This window comes from Linderina pennispora, assembly GCF_002104995.1.
Source record: "Linderina pennispora strain ATCC 12442 chromosome Unknown DL89scaffold_12, whole genome shotgun sequence".
NCBI lineage: Eukaryota > Fungi > Kickxellomycota > Kickxellomycetes > Kickxellales > Kickxellaceae > Linderina > Linderina pennispora.
Genome location: NW_024468260.1, coordinates 152,289 through 169,511, shown reverse-complemented (window position 1 = coordinate 169,511; position 17,223 = coordinate 152,289). Strand labels below are relative to the sequence as shown.

Sequence of the window (17,223 nt, the reverse complement as noted above, 5' to 3'; positions counted from 1 at the left end):
ATTTCATTGCAGATAGGAAGTTTGGCTAATGGGCAAAGGCAGCTGGGGAGCCATAGGCAGAGGTATCATTGAAAAGTAGGTGGTGTATGGACCATCTGGCTTATATATGTATTTCAGAGAACCTGCTCGGAAGCGTGAAGATTTCTTGGTGTAGTTGGTTATCACGTCTGCCTAACACGCAGACGGTCGCCGGTTCGAACCCGGCAGAAATCATTTTTGCTTGTCCTATTTTGATAGTGTTATTTTTTTAACCACTTGCATTGCAAAGCAAAAATCGTTCTCTCAGCATACACGAATTGTCTACTGTGCACGATACTGCAAGTGTTTGACCTGCTGACCAGCATGCGGAGGGGTCGTCAAAAAGATACATAGGAAATCGAGTAGCTCACGTCCTTTTTCCTGCACTCAGCATATCCAACCCCAGGGCAACTGAGATGGTGCCAGTTAGAGGGATGTTCATAGCACTACTCTGCTTCAGCTAGCCTTTAGACAACCGGTTCTTTGTTATTCCGAGCCAGTGACAGTACCAAAACATGAGTGCAATTTTGACAAGCTAGCTAGGATTGGCAGAAAGATTATCAATGTACTTCTGAATGTTCAACATCCAGCTCATTCATTTCATATCTCATGAATAATTGAGTCGCCTATGCGGTGATTGGGTAGTATTGGTGCACCACGCACTGTATTCAGGAGAGGTTATGGCATGGAACTTTAGATACTGCGACTCAGATTTAGAAGTCTGACTGTCGTTGTGAGTTTCTATACTGCCACAGCAACGCTTTCAGAGAAAACAAATGCAATGATGTTCACGACAAGTACGAGGCTGTGTGGAAACATACAGCACTTATTTCCTTGAACTGTATCACCCAGCAGGTGTCGGGCTTACCCTACCATAAACTGAAGCGTGTGATGGTCTTGTTGTTTTGTACCTTTTTGTGTTTGTAGCAAACAATAAATTTTATGCATGTCTGAAATTTCCTTTTTGATTATTTCCCTGACTTTTGGTGTATATTTAGTTTGAAGGCTCCTAATACGGCGATGATGAGTCTGATAATGATCAGCAATACCGACAAAAGTATCATTAATAGCCTTGATATAAATATACGCTGGTGGCTGCGCATCATTCGCTGTTCTCTTCCTAATTCATCCTTTCTTTAACATCCAACTAGCCAACAAACGCCATCTATAGCAAAAAGCCTTTTCAGCCATGTCATTTTTCGATTCTGCTGCACCCGAAGTGCTAGATATAATATTCGACAACCTTCGTTCTGTGAGCAGTCCTGGGAATGACTATTTTTTGGGTGATCATGAGGATGAGCCTGAATTCTTTACCAATGCGGCAAGGTTCGACATTCAATCGACTGCTGTGAGCCGCAGGTACCATGGCGACGTGCAGTCATCTATGTACAAGACTGCCATGGCTGGATTCTATAATCCTGATGAAAACGCACATGTCAACGGAAGGGGCGAGTTCTTGGTGTCTACGAACATTCCTACTATCGTGGAGCATGGGAATATTCATAAAGCTAGGTGTTTTGAACTGCGTATTAACCCGTGCATCAGCGCCAGCGAGTTACTGGAGAAATTAGTAGAGAAGAAGTTCCTGGGACGCGTGTGGCCAAATATCACGACTTTGCGTATCTACGGGATTAACACAGGCAATAGTGATGGCCCAGGTGATGAAGGAGTCAGCGTTGCAAGAGTAGGCGCTGATGCCAATGAGCATGTCCCGGACTCTGACGATCGACTTCCTGGTGCCATCAACTACCGGCTGACAGAGCTTAATGACGAGTTGTGTAAGGCGTTGCCGAGCCTGAAGAAGGTGATCTACTACTACAGAGGCGATGGTGCGTACGGCGAGCCGCTGATCGAGGTTCTTTTGCACAGCATGGTGAGCTCGTTGGTTTCTATCGACATTATCGATACAGACTTCTTTTTTGTCCGCCTGGGAGACCTGCCAAAGACGGTGCAAAATGTTACTGTGAACGTGGGGATGCATGAGGATAGAGAGGTGGGCTTTGGTGACCAGTATCTCAGGCCGATTAGAATATTCGCACCTACTATCAAGTCACTGCGGCTGAATAATGTGGACCCAGGAACCCTTTGGGAGCACTTCCACACTTGGAATGGCTGCCAGCCATTAGCTTTCAATGAGCTGGAGTCGCTTTACCTCAAGTTTGAGGATGATGTTGGGGACTGCCAGGTAGCAGCTCCTAGGAATGCTAGGTTCGGTGCGCTCAGAAAACTTGGTGTTGAGAATTTCCTTGGTGACATCAACAACTTTTTGAGCCATTTCCCTCTGTACCAGATCTCAGAGCTGGTGGTTCATGATCACCCTGGATGGGCTCAACTTGATCTTACTCCGCTTGCAAATCTCGATAGCCTCAAGGTGGTCTTCAACCATCTACTTCTCTCGGACTTTTCGACTTCGCCTTACTGGACTCACCCGCTGCTTGCTTCCAACTCTCGCATCAAGACACTGGAGGTGTCGTATTATCTGAACTCCTATACTAGTGCAAGGCTTACAGTCCCAGATGACGTCCAGCTCAATCAACTGCAATGCCTCAGATTGTACGTCCAATGCGGCCGTGGGCAGCTGGTTAAGCTTCTGGGACAGCTTCCACGCCTCAAGCAGCTATGCACAACATATGAAATGCTAGAGGACAATCTGCTTGATACAGGTCATCCCGACTTGAGGGTTCCCAGCGAGTATGTGCCTATTAGCATATCGCTGGCGTACTTTAACCTTCAGGACGGACTCCCCCAGGGAGTCTCGCCTCAGAAGCTGCACGCTTTGGCGATGTTCCTGGCTCGTATGCCTAATCTGAAGCGGCTTGTTATCCCCACAAGCAACTCTGGACCGCTGCGTGCGAAACTCAGTGCCATCCTGGACTCGGGCCTCTCGTCGAAAGTCCAGCATCTGGAGCACCTGCTCGGACAACTTCAGGCCTCAGAGTAAATCGTCAGCGAGATAATGAGATTAGCCGCAGCAGGGTTTTTTTTTTTTTTTTTTAATTTTATTTCCATTCCCACAACGACTGGCTCTGGCAGGTTGGCTTCGTAGGCCTTAGCCATAGGTTGATCATGGATGTCCGATTTTAGAGTGCAATTTTCGATAGCTTTTTTTCCCCTCTCTCTCAAGTTCAGGTTAATTACATTAAAAGGCATGTCCGACGAGCACTATCTGGAAGAGCAGCGCAGCGAGGTGGAGATCCTGCAATCGATTTACCCGAGCGAGTTCACGGAGCTTGCTGAGTCTCCATACAGGTTTTCGATTGAGATTGCGCTTGAAGATGACGAGCTGCCGGCCAGTACGGTGCTCCTGACGGTGGAATACACAGCAACGTACCCCGACGAGCTGCCAGTATTTGACTTGGAACTGCCTGATGCTGACGCCGACGCAGATTCTGAGGACGAGAACGTGCCGGAACCCGAGGCAGAGCTCGATGACGACGATTTGGAAGAGTTCAAAGAGAAGACGCGCGTGATCGGCGAAGAGAGTCTTGGGATGGCTATGGTGTTCAACATGGCGATGCATGTCAAGGAGTTGATGGCCGAGCGTCTTATCGAGAAGCTTGCAGAGATCAAGCGGCAGGAGGACGAGCGGATCCAGAAGGAGGTTGAAGCCGACCAGGCCAAGTTCATCGGCACGCAGGTGACTCGGGCAAGCTTCCTCGAGTGGAAGGAGAGGTTTGACTTGGAGCGGGCTGAGACGAAGAAGGCTGCGCTGGCGGCGGCTGAGTCGCGGGGCACGGCGCGCCGCACGGCGGACTCAAAGAAGCAGTCGGATATGATGCTCACTGGGCGCCAGCTGTTTGAGCAAGATCGGTCCTTGGCGCAGTCGGACTCCAAGTTTATCTCGGAGGGCGATGTGGCCGTGGACTCGTCGCTGTTTGAGAACGAGGATCTGTCAGAGGACGACGACAGTGGTGACGAGTGAATAGATTTTTCACATGAGGGCCTTGGTGGCAAAGCTAATATAGGATGACATGCTCTTAACAGTCCACGCGGACCGTCGAGACTGGTAAAGGGGTACGGTGCAAGTTGCGGGGGGGGGGCATAGGCCGCATGTGAATCTAGACAGAAAAGCAATGCAACACCACTCGAGGTTGTGTGTTTGGAAATTCCAACATCTAGGGGAAGGCCTTGGCTGATTCTGTGGGCGCCCGCACATTCACGTGCCAGGTGCATTCGTCTTGTGAACGGGCGCAAATAGACCAAGGACAGCAGATTCCCTTCTCTGCAGCAGCAAGCACAGCTCTTCTTGTCTCTACTAGTGCTACACGCCCTTATATAATACTTTTCCTCACACTGCTATATTCACCTTTTTCGCCATCAGAGCCTGCGCTGCTTTCCCGCATAATTCTTGCCTCCCACTCGCACAAGCTCTCCCTTTGAACTGGCCATCGCCAGTCGTTCCCACATTATTTGTTTCTTAATAGGGAACCCTGAAACCCCTTGTCCCTTCTTGCAGCCTTGGAACGCTCTTTCTCTCACTCTGTTTCCTAGCTCTCTCCATTTGCCCTTTTGCAATTGCCCACTTTTTGTGCCGCTCTTTTAGCCGCTCTTGTACACACACACACGTCCAAAACCTGTTTCAGGAAAAAAGCACATGGACAACGAAACAAAACCACAACTCCCGGGGCTGATCGGATCCGCGCCTGCCGACCAGCAGTTTGCCTCAATGATGGCTGAGATGCAGCAGCAGCCCTCCGGGTCGTCTGGCAAGCCCAGGAAGCCACGAGTAACGCGCATTACAAAGAAGAAGGGCGAGCTGCTGACGGAGGAGGAAAAGAAGGCGAACCACATTGCGTCTGAGCAGAAGCGCCGGCAGAATATCCGGGCTGGCTACGATCAGCTTATCCAGATCGTGCCGACACTGACGCCGTCGCAGCGCAGCGAGGCGCTGATTCTGCAAAAGACCGTCGAGTATATAAAGTATCTGCTGATGGAGCGCGAAATACTCGAGGGCCAGCTCAAGGAGTCAACGCGGTAGACCAATTCTCAGTGTACAGAAAAGACAAGCTTGAAAACATCTTGAATTTCATTTAAAACAGCTATAAACAGGGAGGGGGTGGGGGTGAGAGGGGATATGTACTGTGGGTGGACGGCAGAGAGGAGACCCTGCGCAGGGGTGATGCATGCTTGGTTGGCTTTCTCTTTTCAGGCCTGGTCGAGATCGATAGACAGCTTGTCGGCGTACTGGCGCAGCTCCTCGGTCGACACATACAGTCTGAACCCGAGGATCTTCAGCACTGCGCGCTCCATGGCGCAGATCTCGCTGAGCTGGAACAGCCCGCCAGCCGCCTTGACCAGGCTCTTTGCCTTGACTGCGTAGTCTGACCAGTACTTGTCGGCCAGCACTAGCGCAGCCAGGAAAATGCGGTATGGGGTGTCAGCCGTGCCCTGGGCGCTCTTTGGCAGCCGGTGGCCGAGCCGCTCGACGTATACAAGCGCTGTTACGAGCACTGCGGCTTTGATGTGGAGCGAGGCGGTGATGCTGTTCACAAACACCTCGATGGACGGCAGGGTCGCCGAGGCTGGAATTATGTGGCCAAAGTTGCCGCGCAGCCCAGGCCCGCTGGCCAGCCGGTCTGTTGTGCGCATTAGCGAGCGCAGTGACCACGCCGTCGTGCGGAGCAGCTGCGAGTGGCTGCTGTACTCCAGGGCGGGTCCCTGCAGGGCGGTTGTAGAGGCAATGGCTGTCGACATGGCTATGGTGATGGCGGCTGTTGATCAAGAAATGGATAAAAACAAGGGAGCCTCGAGAACTGGCCGTTGGGCCAGGCGAGACTCCTTATATAATTGTGAGCCCAGCAGCCAAAACAAAAAACCTCCTCGCCTGCCAGGCCGGGGAGGAGCTTCGGTTGGGTGTGCCCGCATTGCTCTCAATTTCCTGAAACCGCCTACTTTGAAGTCGCCACCCGATTGGCCCGGACCACGCCCAGCCAACCGTGTGCTGAAAAGGTCACTGAGAGCCTGGCCCTTTTTCTTTCGGCTGCCAGCGCCAGCAATCAAGCGGGAAAGCTTCTGGCTTTTTGCTGCTGCCGCCACCGCCTGGCGTTGCACTGTGGAGAGCCAAGTCTGTCACCAGATGCAGGGCTTGGGCCGCCGTTGTCATCGTCACAGTCGCCACGCATCTCGCCCGCAGCTGCTCAACGCCAGCGCCTCGCTTGGCATGAGGCGGCTTTGATGCTGGCAGTTATTGGCTTTCCACTACATTTGCACAAAATACACACCTTGAAAAATGTGTCCTTGCGTCATCGGCAACAGTGACAGTAGGCTTTATCTCAGTGCGATCTATATACACCCTGAGGATAGCACTGTTTTATTTGCCGCAGCAGTAGGCTGGTGGTACTGGTGTTTTTATCCGCATAGCGTCAGCCAGATTGCGCCAAAAATGCTTATGCCCACCCTCGCCTGTACTCGAGCAGATGCTGCACGGCAGTTTTTGACTTCCAATGAACTGAGAGACACGATGTCGTGAAATAGACCGCGCATGCCCTGGGAATGGACGACCCCAGACGAAACGTGGCTCTACCCTCATTCATTGTGGATCCAGCTCGCTTTACACCGCCGATCTAATTCGCCGCTCTCAGTTTGCTCTCACCACAGTCTTGGCGGCCTTGCTCATTCATCTGCAGGTAGGTGTGGTCAGAAGCCACGACTATACCTAGTAGATGATCGCCGTCATACCTTCGCCAGTGCTTGGTGCGACGGCCCCGGAAAATAGGTGCAAATGGGAGTTTGTCAGGACAATGTCAGCACTCGCCGCCCGATAGAATTCATTTGAAAGGAGGAAAACACCGGTTTGTGCAACATTAGTACACGCTGGAGTCCTGCTGTTCCACGCTCTGCACAGCTCAGCCCACATCGTCGCCTTCCCCCCAACGTTGCGCTGGGTGGCCCGCGGGCACACGGCAGCTAGCTGGCGCGGAAAATCCAGTCGTCGAGGATCCTTGATTCCCAACAGGCGGTTGACAGAAATTAGAAATCAATTACCGGATCGGAAATCGGTCCTCTGGGCGCTTTGGCACATCACATTCTGACAAGCGTGTGGGAACGACTTGCCTGCAATCGGCGTTGAACTGCACGGTCTTTATTTGGTTTTTTTTGCTAATCTAAGCATACCATCCTACCCGTGCTGAAAAATATTACAAAATGGCACGGGTAGCATAGAGTGTCAAAAATAAGCTCTTGAGAGCGCAAGCTTCCACGTTCGCACACACGCACATTTCCTGCCTTGGCATATCAATCCCACGCCCAATATAAACCCAGCCGGGTGCTGGTCCTTGGTTTTCATTTCCACAAACATCCCATCCCTACGCATTTGCTATATTCAATGACGGACTCCCGCGAACTGGGCATCACAAAGTACCAGCTCTTCTGCGCCCTTGTTGGCTCTCTGGGTAGCGTCGGCTACGGCTGGGACATTGGTGCAACTAACGTCCCTGGCGATGTAATCTCCCGCTGCATCACCTCTCCCCTGCACTGGATCGGGCCCTTCCCATCATGCATCCCCATGAGCCCCACCGTTTGGGGAGTAATCGTCTCCTGCATGCCACTGGGTGCGATGCTGGGCGCTCTGTTCTGTACACCCTTCTCAAACCGGTACGGCCGAAAAACAGTGCTCGCCTATTGCCGGGTCTTTTCCATCATCGGCGCGCTGTTTCTATCTCTGGCGGTTAACATCTCAATGCTGGTGGTTGACGCATATGCGTAGGGTTGGGCATTGGATGTGCTAATAGCACGTTCACCGCGTATATTGTCGAAGCGGCTACGCCCAAGGCTCGGAATGTGCTTGGGTTTCTGCTCCAGATGGGCATTGCACTAGGAATTGCCGTGTCTCAGGCAGTCTCGTTGGGAATGTCCAACCCGCCTTATTGGCGCATTCTGTTCTCCATCACCGGCGTCCTCGCACTGGTGAACATCCAGCTGCTGATGTTCTGTGTCGAGTCGCCTAAATGGCTAATCATGAAAGACAGGCTCGAATTGGCCCGCGAATCGCTGGAGAAGTTGCGCCAGGGCGCCGACTGCACAGCCGAGTTCGACCAAATGGTCGCCGACGTGCGCAAAGAGATGGGCGACGGCGCATTCGTTGCCAACATTTACGACGTCGTAGCTGGACGAACGCCAGAAAACCTCCGCCACCAACTGCTAGTGATAGTCACAGTTAATTTCCTCCAGCAGTCGTGTGGTGTTGGCTCTCTGTCGTTTTACTCGACATCAATTTTCAGCTCAGTCACCACCGGCAACCCTGCAAACATTCCGACACTGGCGCAGATCCTGACCAGTGTTCTTTCTCTTGTTGCTGCGCTAGCGACACTGGCTGGGGTGATCCTGTCCGCATACTACGGGCGTCGGCCATTAATGCTGGTCTCGCATGGCGGCATGGCCATTGCATGCATATTTATTGTTGTGGGCACCGTGGGGCATATTAATATCCTTGCAATCACAATGGTATTTGTGCATTATGTTGCCTTTGTTGTTGGCTCGGGGCCAATTCCATGGCTCACATGCAGCGAATTAACGCCCACGTATGCTGCAGCTGCATTTGGCTCCATTGGCAGCACGGTCAACTATTTCTTCATGGTCGTCATTGGCCTGGTATTTCCACCTATGCAGAGCGCTATAGGCGGATACTCGTTTGTTGTTTTTGGCATCTGCAATGTGTTTGGTGTGGTTTTCTGCTGGTTTTTGCTACCAGAGACCAAGGACAGAAATACTGCAGATGTAGTCCGAGTGCACTCTGTGGGAATTCATAACGTGTTAAGACAAAAGTACACTGTTAGCAAAGTTTTATGAGATAGAATATCAGCGCATTATTAGTCTATTTGTCAGTGCAGCCATTGAATATTGGCTAAATGTGCTGTGAAGACAGTGTCCGTAATGTGAATGCTACAGAATTTATTTTGGGTAAAGAAAGGGGTATTGTATATATAGCTGTTGCGTGTATATATTGATAAACACCTCTAATTGTCACCAGCATAGAGCGAATACTGTGCGTTTAAAGAAAATTAATACGCTTTGTGAGTAAAATGTGCTGAAATAAGGCAACAATATTGATACTCTATGAGAAATACTAAGAAAGACCCCTAGCAAAGAAGAGAGGAGAGAGAGGGATATTGGTTGGTTTGGAGGGCTAAAGTAGCCAACTTGCATGCCTGGATTGAAAGCTAGTATACAGGACACCACTCAATGTTACCTATTATGACAAGGGCTTCGGAAGCTTGCTCTGGAATCGATGAAAGCACCTTAGCAGAAGCTCAGAGTGACATTAGGGCCGGAATTAGCCCCGCCAGTGAAGCACTGTATGCCGAGGACCAATATACACTGTGTGCATGTAGCTTCAAGGCTAAGATACTCATGTGATGCGTTCAGTCGAGGAACCAGCGCCTTGAGGATATTTGCTGTGAACAGAACAAAAGTAGTGAAAATCGGCAAATGATTTTTATCTCTCAACCATTGATTCCCGACCCGTGCACTTTGGCATTGCTACTCTATTTGCTCTCTACTCAGTGGTGCATGCAGATCGCTATTTCCACCGCTATGTATATGGATAAGTGTACACGTATCTTTAACCACCAGGCGGCTTGCAGTGGTGTTGCAGCATTCCAAATTTAAACTTGTTGCGCAGATCGCCAACCACATGCTTGGTGATGCTAGGGCTCTGATTTGTTGGAAGCAGCATGGCTATGCTGGCCATGGCATTCCAATGGTGCAATATATGCCAAAACTGCAATACCACCTGTCGCTGATCCTCACTCATGCATGCTCTAAAGTCTGAACAATGAGCCAATTAAGGACAGGACTCACATATAGGGAAAATGCGATTTGTGCTGTGTAAAAAACCAACCAAAGCTGGCTATCAGCAGACTCGTGGCACTCTGACTATAAATCCGTCCCCTCATTCATACTTGCAGCAATGCATGGTTTCCTTCCACATCGAAGCAACTGCTCGTTATTTTACATTTGCCCACTCATAAAGGAAGGAAACGATACCAGCAGTCATATTTTGCTTAACATCGATTAACCGTTATAGCTAGTATGGCGAGGAAAAGGGACGCAGATGAATATGAGGTGGAACGTATAATTGGACGGCGAATCTCCCTTCAGAGAGGTGTCGAGTACCTGGTGTTTTGGAAAGGGTACAGGATAGAGGACGCAAGTTGGATAGATGCCAAGGAAACACTGAACTGCAAGGAGGAAGTCGAAAATTTTGAGAAGAAGTGCAGCGACATGCGCCAAGGAATCGGCTTACCCAGACCAATGTCTGTTGACCGGTTCGAGAACAGGGGAATTGCGAGTATCGTGGACGAGGCACTCGATGCGTTTGCTAATAATCTTTCGGTGTTTGGTGCTCAGGATGTCGATGCAGAAAATGGCAAAAGTACCAGTCAGGCTAATGCGCTAAATAAACGAGGGGCCAAGTCCATGAATAGGATTCGCCGTGGTATGTGGGGGGCCACTCATGGATGGAGCAGGGTCAATAGTGCATCCTGGTCGCCTACCTGTATGATCAAAAATATCAAAGGCATGTTGGCCGATCCTTCACTTCGCCGTTACTTTTTGGTGACTTGGAGTGATGGACAGGTTACTTGGGAATCACTAGCAACGTCCGCCAGCCTGTTGGATGTTCTGGAGAAGTACGAGCTGGCGAAAGATCTCAGGTCCAGGAAGACACTATGTCGAACCCTGCGCAATTCTGCTCATAGCAAGGAGTCACACATGAGGTCCCTCTCAGATGAGGAAAATGCCATACCTCAGAGCAATTGCAACCCTGGAGACACATCTTCCAATGAATGGGGTGGCAAAACGAAGGCTCTGGCAGATACTCTTGGCCAATATGGAAGCTCTCTCTCACATGCCGAAAGGCAGGAACTAGGTATGAAAATCATATAGCATGTAGGGACGTTTGGTAAAAAAAAAGTGATTTGTTCGGTATAGCTAAGCAGCACACACACCATTCCTATGTAGCAGGCATTTCGGAAGCGGTTGAGCCTATGGATGTCGAGGAGGTACTGGCTTCAGGCACGATTAGCCCCAGGATCCCGCCAAAGGACTCCACCCCACTAGTGGGTATGCCGGATTGGTCTGGGGATATTTTGAGCAAGTCGAGTATTAGGAGCGGAAAGCAGATTAGGCACATGGTCGGCGTTTTGCGTAGATCGCCTAACAATGTGGATGCACGCAGTAGATATCTGGAGCATAACAGGCTCGATATGGATAGCGATGGCCGATACCTGGCTTTGCACTTTGAGCAAGCGGCAGTAATCTTGGAACCACCAAATGACAAGACGGTTGTCGTCCAGGCCATCCCAGACCCTTGCTCAGATCGCCAAGAGTTCATGTACTGGTTGTATGCATACAAAAGGTACAGAGACCGGTGTGCAATCGACATGCGTGGATGGTGGAGGTGGGTGAGTCGTCCAGGAGACTGTCTAATGAATGCTGTGAGCACGATCAACCCATCGTCATTTTCGGTGAGCGCTGGACTCTCCGATTTGGAGGTTGAGCGAGTCGAATGGCTCCTGACTGCGTGGAAGGCGTCCAAGCCAGTTGTGTTCAATACGATCAGAAGAGTCCGCTTCATGAATACTGTGGCAGCTTTCATTTCGGCAGCTACTGCTACACAGCCAGTTCGTGAGATGTGCAGTTCCGGTGCTTCCGCAGGCGCTTGTGGCATGGTTCCCTACCTGATTATCGCCCCACATACTGATATCTCTGCCTGGTCAGCTATCTTTAGGGCAGTCGCACCTAATGTTGTTGTTGGCGAGCTGTACGGCGATGAGGGTACCGTGGAAATGCTACTTAAGCATCTGGTGTTCCGCGGATATGGAAAAGGGGAGCTGAGCCCAGCGCTTTCATGCCATGTTGTTATCGCAGACTTCGAGGCGATAAAGAACGACACTGTGGCCAGCCTGTTACGCTCAACCAAAGTCTTTTGGCAGAGCATCATAACATACGACGCGTTCCTGAAGGGCGAGTCATTGCGTGACTGCTGGGATCTGGTGGGTCGGCTCCATTCGCGCCAGTACATACTTATTGGATCTTCACAACCACCACAGAGCGTTTATGACTTGTTTTCGCTAGCGCATTTCCTTGAGCCAAATCGGTACTCTACTGAAGAGTCGCTTCGGGACCACTTTGACTTGACTGACGATCCGACAAGGGAGAATATTGTGAAGTGTGCAAAAATGTTTGCGCTCAAGCAGGTCGTAGAAAAGTTGAATACTGATATGGCAGCCTGCGCTGCCATCTCGGGCAGCCGGCAGCGTCCAGATGGTCACCAACGGTCGACTCCACCACTACCACCATCTCCCAGTTCGTGCAAGTCGACAGCAGCCGATTTTCGCGACGCGTCACGTAGCAGTACTTCAGCGTCGATGTCTGCACAGCGTGCTAGCGATCCGCAGAATCCAGCACACTCAAAGGGCAGGCACTATGCCTCGCGAAAACCATCACCAGTGATCAACACTCCAGCAACCCCAGTGCCTGTTGCATACTCGAAATCTAAGCCGTCCGCTGCGTCTTCTTCAATCAGTATGCACAACATGCACTACTTCGACCTCGTTGTCCCCGTAGGTATGACAGCATGGCAGCGTCAGCTGTATCAGGCAATCATCCGAAAGAGCATGGCGTCCATTCAGCTGGTAGGGCAGGTTATCATTATGATGCGGCAAAGCAGCCTAGATGATGGTCAGCGCAACAAGTGTTTAGCCGAGCTCAAGCGCCAACTGACTCCCAGTTGCAGCACAAACTCCGAACACGCAGCTGCCCATCCTAGCACCAATCAGTCGGAGGGCAAGCCGGGCGCTCATGCAGCCAGCGTACTCATGGATATTCTTGTCGAGGCCCTGAAGTCGACTAGCTACCCGCATCTTATCAGCAACACCGGAGTCTCGCCCAATTCAGATCCTGAGCATCGCAATGTCCTGGTTGAGTCTTCAGCCAAACTCGGCCTGCTTGACCTGCTGTTGCCAGGCTTGCTTGAACAGAGGCGGCGCGTAGTGATATTTGTGCAGCACCTTCGGACGCTTGATATTATCAGCAAGTACCTGGCTAGTTCCCGTATCGACCATTTGCGAATCGACAGCAGCCTTCGGCAGAGCGCTAGTCAAGAGCGTGCTGATCTTTCCAACACAAAACATTCCCCTGTCGCAATTCTCATCTCGTCGACGATGTTCGAATCATATGCACCAAATCCTATCACCGCTGATACCGTCGTCTTCTTTGACAGCAGTGTCGATGCTGGAGTAGACCGTGTGGCGTTGGGGCGTGTGACGGGTGCTGGCCAGTCCAAATTCGTATGGGTGCTTCGGCTGGTAGCAAGGGATACAGCTGACGAACATATAGTTTGCCATCAGCTGCGTGCAAAGAGCGGGTCTCCGGGCGATGACGGCTCCGAGTCAGATGTCGTCCGTCTGGGTGAAGCAATCGTATCTGCCCTAGGTACCAATGCAGCACAAGTGCTCAGCAGTTCCTATGTCAATCAGACAAACGCTGACAGCGAGATGGTTAGCGCAGAGCGTGCGGAGAGGATACTTGACTGCTGCGTACAGGCATCAGGGCTGCATCATGGTGCTCAGTCTAGCTTGCTGGGGAGAAGTGCCAACACGCAATCGGTGTCAATATGTGAGCTGCCAGATTCGTGGATTCTCTCAACCGATAATATGCCGGTGCATGTTGCTACTGGACGCCCGATCGAGTTCCATGCTGTGAAGCCGAAACCAGATACTGGCGCAGGGGTGGAATCACCAGACCTACTGAAGAGCAAAGCGACCAAACGCAAGGCAAGCGAAGCAGTGGCCATCTCCAGCAGCGTTGATGCAGCTGTGTCTGGGACTGACGGACGGTCCAAACAGCTCAAGCTGGCACCTTCGACGACGACTGTCCAGGGGATGATGGCCGCGATGGTGCGATGTCAAGTGGACGGGAGGTCGTCGTATACCCGCAGATCCAGCTCCCTGTATCGGACCCAGGTTTGCCTCTATCTCAGGAATTGGTTACTGTCTACCCAGAGGAGCTGCCTCTTATCATGGAGCTCTTTGCTGCCAGGCTGACCGAGCTTTACATTTTGCACACACGTTCTCAGAAACGTGCACTTTCTGAAGACGAGAGCAGGGCTATCGAGCACCTGTTTGACGAGATGTTCGATAAGGACTTGCGCAAACCGATGGCAAACACTGTTGATACCACACCCAGCCTCTTCTTTCCAATTTTGACAAATCTCTCGATAGCGCCAGGCGAATACCCTATGCCCTCCCAGCCTCGGCTCAGCGACGAGTGTCCTGCGTGCCGTGGACGTCCACATGACGCTACATTCTGCCCAACAATTTGCGACCCAGCGTTCATCCAGGGGGTGAGTAAACTGCTATATACCCGCAACTACGATATCCATCCATACTACGTGAGGCTGCAGCCTTGGTATTTGACGCAGTATACCTGGTACTACTTGAGCAGCGCGGAAGGAGCGGCTGTCAATGCTCGCAACATCAGGCGCCACCCTGAGTTCGCTGTCGATGCTCGCCCATTTGTTACCTTGGCCCGGCTCCAGTTGCACCTTCCTCTGACCCCTCAGAATGACACTATGGAGCTGTCGTCAGATCTTTGCTTGGAGAGGTATGCTGCTGTATGCCAGGAAATCACAGAGAATTGTGCGACGATCGTGGACGAACTAGCAATCAGCGATGTGGCTACACTGGGGCGCTCGTTGAACGAGCTCAAGGGCATGCGGACTCGTTTGATCCAGCTGACCCGTGCCAACGCTACCAAACAGTTTGGCGATAGTTACGTGCCCAGTTGTGCCATAGCGGGCTCAAGTCGTCAGATTCTGGATTTGAAGGGACTGATGACGTGTTGTGACTGTCTGTCAATCAAGATTCGGCGTACTGAGGCCCGCATTGCAATTATACAGGCACCATTGCAGGCTTCGGTTGCTCCAGCCAGTTTCTCAGAAGTAGCTATGGATGCTGCTTTGTCTCCAATTGGGTGACCGATTGCCCCTGTCGTCCCTCCTGCTGTTTCTGCGCTGGTACCAGCAACATCCCCAGCTTCACTGCCGAAAAGGGCAGTCCCTAGCTTCGATCCTGAAATGAGAGGGCGACTCTCCAAATGCTTCCAACTGTGGGGTCTGCTCTTGGCAATCCGTAAGAAGGGTATGAGGCTGAGTTCCAAAGACTGCGCTATCATGGATGATCTCGCCAAGGCTGTGCGCAACTGTACTGGTGTTCTGAAAACCAGCATTCAAGGTACGCCTAGCTCTCGAACAACACTAAACGCCGTCTACAGCTTGTACCAACACGCCGCCAAAACCAGCGCCTCCGACCCCGCCGTATTTCAGGAGGAGCTTATGAGATTGGTTCATTCGTTCCTTGAGCAATTGGGCACTCAGAAAGCACCGGCTAGCCACAGCGACGCCACACCAGCAGAGAAGTCATGGCCAGCTACAGACTCTGCAGTACTTGTGTCTCCAGAACCATATGCACCCAGATCGACAGCAGCACCTATCTCAATGCATGTGTCGGCCCCTGTTTTTGCGGCAGTGCTCACTTCAGCTACTACGTCTGCTTCAATACTGAGGTCTATTCCTGATGGAGTTGCCACTGCTGTCAGTATGCAGCAGCCTATATCGACATCCTCATCGGCCATGGGTTTTGTTGCAGTCTGTACAGCATCGACGTCAGCCCCTGTGGCAAACTCAAAATCCGCGTCGGGTCCAGTTGCTATTTCCATCCCAGCCTCCTCTGCTTCAGATTCCTCCCTGGCATCACGATTTGTTGCTATCACCCCCGACGCTTGCACTAGCACAAAGATCCGATGCTGCTATGCTTGCAAATCGTCCTGTCGCATTACCAGCTGTCACAGTAGATCCTGGGATTGCTGTCTCGGAATCGGTGTCTATGTCTGTCCAAGTGGCTACACCTGTTCAGGGAGCTGTTGCTACTACGCCGGTGCAGTCATCGGTAGAATCGCCATACATAGCACCGCATTCGCATGTCAGTTCGTCGGTATCTGCATCCGCTATGCCACTAGCGATATCTGGCCCAATGGACATATCATGTCAGCCAGTGCTCCCGTGTGGTACTGTTGGTTCTAGCTCGCTCATTCCTAGCCCCGGCACACCTGCTGTTGCCCAAATTGGCTGGCCATCAATGGCCATGGCAAGCTCATCCTCGAATCCTTCGGTGGACATAGCTCCGTGCACGACGTCCAATCCATCTGGTGTCTATATCCAGCAGCCAGTTGTAGCGACAGCGCAGGTACATCGAACGCGAACACCCAGCGTGGATAATATGCATTATTCGAGAGCGTCCACTGCTACTCCCTCATTTATGGATGCTGATACCCACGCATTGCTGACTCCTTTGCATGCATCGACACCACAGCAGCCTTCACTTGTCCACAGATCTTCGGTAGCCACGGTTCAGTCAGTTGTATGGCCGGCAACGAGCAAGCCCCAGTGTCCAGCCGCTTTGAGCCCGTTTTCTCTGGATGCTAGTCCGGCATCCCCTGCATTCCCAGGTGCATTTACCTATGGCAGCAATACCTACAGCCAGTATCAGGCTGGGTTGCAGGTCGCTAATCTGCAGCAGGCAGGAGAGCAGATTGTTGGGCAACAGCAACAGTGGCAGCTTGAGCAGCAGCAATATGAGCAGCAAATGGTACAGCAATGGGTTGACAGCCACATTGAGCACAATCGTCTGCAGGTGATATTACAGCTTCAGCAACTCTCTACTAAGATGAGAATCCAATACCTTCAAGAGGCCATTGCACCCTACAGACAATAAATATCTACTGTCGCCCAGTCAATAGTTCAGCAGCAGCAGGATCAGCTGGTAGACCTGACACAAGTTTGCCCGCAAACCCATCAGCCTCCCAAAGTAAGTGCTTTTGTGCCATTTGCTATACCTGCAAATGCAGTGTCAGTCCCACAGGTGCTTTTTCTGGCCAGGAATTCTTTGGCGGCTAGGCTTTCTGTTTTGCAGTCTCCTTTATTAGCTGGTTCAAGTGTATCGGCAGCTGCTGTGACTACAGATGCCATGTGCTGTCCATTATGCGATTCGGAGTCACACATACCTGATGCCTGTGATAGGCGGTGGAATAGAGGCTTCCTGGGAGGCCGGCGAATGGTGGTAAGACATGACAGCCATATATCAGACGAACTACGCGGCATGACAATTGCTGCTATTGAGCAGTGCCTGCAGCAGCTTGGCTGGACCA

The 17,223-nt window shown here is 51.4% G+C and overlaps 6 protein-coding genes and 1 non-coding gene across 7 annotated transcripts; 6 read left to right on the top strand and 1 right to left on the bottom strand.

The window, feature by feature from the left end:
• Positions 1-139: 139 nt before the first annotated feature.
• On the top strand, positions 140-213 carry DL89DRAFT_t123. Its single transcript has one exon. It is a non-coding gene; the product is annotated as a tRNA-Val (tRNA).
• A 757-nt stretch (positions 214-970) lies between these two features.
• On the top strand, positions 971-3,029 carry DL89DRAFT_269264 (uncharacterized protein). Its single transcript, XM_040888225.1, has one exon. The coding sequence runs from the start codon at positions 1,208-1,210 to the stop codon at positions 2,957-2,959; it is 1,752 nt and encodes a 583-aa protein (XP_040741340.1). The 5' UTR covers positions 971-1,207; the 3' UTR covers positions 2,960-3,029.
• A 173-nt stretch (positions 3,030-3,202) lies between these two features.
• On the top strand, positions 3,203-3,934 carry DL89DRAFT_213662 (uncharacterized protein; the record flags this gene model as incomplete). Its single annotated transcript, XM_040884248.1, has 2 exons — positions 3,203-3,364; positions 3,413-3,934. Coding segments are annotated over 2 exons (684 nt in total), but the record flags the coding sequence as incomplete, so codon positions are not given.
• A 467-nt stretch (positions 3,935-4,401) lies between these two features.
• DL89DRAFT_44839 (uncharacterized protein) lies at positions 4,402-5,188 on the top strand. Its single transcript, XM_040891677.1, has one exon. The coding sequence runs from the start codon at positions 4,613-4,615 to the stop codon at positions 4,994-4,996; it is 384 nt and encodes a 127-aa protein (XP_040741338.1). The 5' UTR covers positions 4,402-4,612; the 3' UTR covers positions 4,997-5,188.
• On the bottom strand, positions 5,164-5,607 carry DL89DRAFT_225810 (uncharacterized protein; the record flags this gene model as incomplete). The annotated part of the gene is made up of 1 exon (XM_040884776.1): positions 5,164-5,607. One exon carries the CDS (start codon positions 5,605-5,607, stop codon positions 5,164-5,166), a length of 444 nt encoding a protein of 147 aa, XP_040741337.1.
• A 1,645-nt stretch (positions 5,608-7,252) lies between these two features.
• DL89DRAFT_269262 (general substrate transporter) lies at positions 7,253-8,953 on the top strand. Its single transcript, XM_040888224.1, has 2 exons — positions 7,253-7,719; positions 7,749-8,953. The coding sequence occupies exons 1-2, from the start codon at positions 7,343-7,345 to the stop codon at positions 8,803-8,805; spliced, it is 1,434 nt and encodes a 477-aa protein (XP_040741336.1). The 5' UTR covers positions 7,253-7,342; the 3' UTR covers positions 8,806-8,953.
• Positions 8,954-9,949: 996 nt separating this feature from the next.
• DL89DRAFT_285481 (uncharacterized protein) lies at positions 9,950-16,790 on the top strand (the record flags this gene model as incomplete). Its single annotated transcript, XM_040889822.1, has 6 exons — positions 9,950-10,885; positions 10,978-13,916; positions 13,958-14,362; positions 14,423-14,991; positions 15,070-15,610; positions 15,675-16,790. Exons 1-6 carry the CDS (start codon positions 10,048-10,050, stop codon positions 16,788-16,790), a joined length of 6,408 nt encoding a protein of 2,135 aa, XP_040741335.1. The 5' UTR covers positions 9,950-10,047.
• Positions 16,791-17,223: the final 433 nt, after the last annotated feature.

Coding starts and splice junctions, on each gene's coding strand:
- DL89DRAFT_269264 (XM_040888225.1), top strand. CDS start 1,208: ATGTCATTTTTCGATTCTGCTGCACCCGAAGTGCTAGATATAATATTC.
- DL89DRAFT_44839 (XM_040891677.1), top strand. CDS start 4,613: ATGGACAACGAAACAAAACCACAACTCCCGGGGCTGATCGGATCCGCG.
- DL89DRAFT_269262 (XM_040888224.1), top strand. CDS start 7,343: ATGACGGACTCCCGCGAACTGGGCATCACAAAGTACCAGCTCTTCTGC. Junction 7,720..7,748: donor CTGGTGGTTGACGCATATGC/GTAGGGTTGGGC, acceptor ATGTGCTAATAG/CACGTTCACCGCGTATATTG.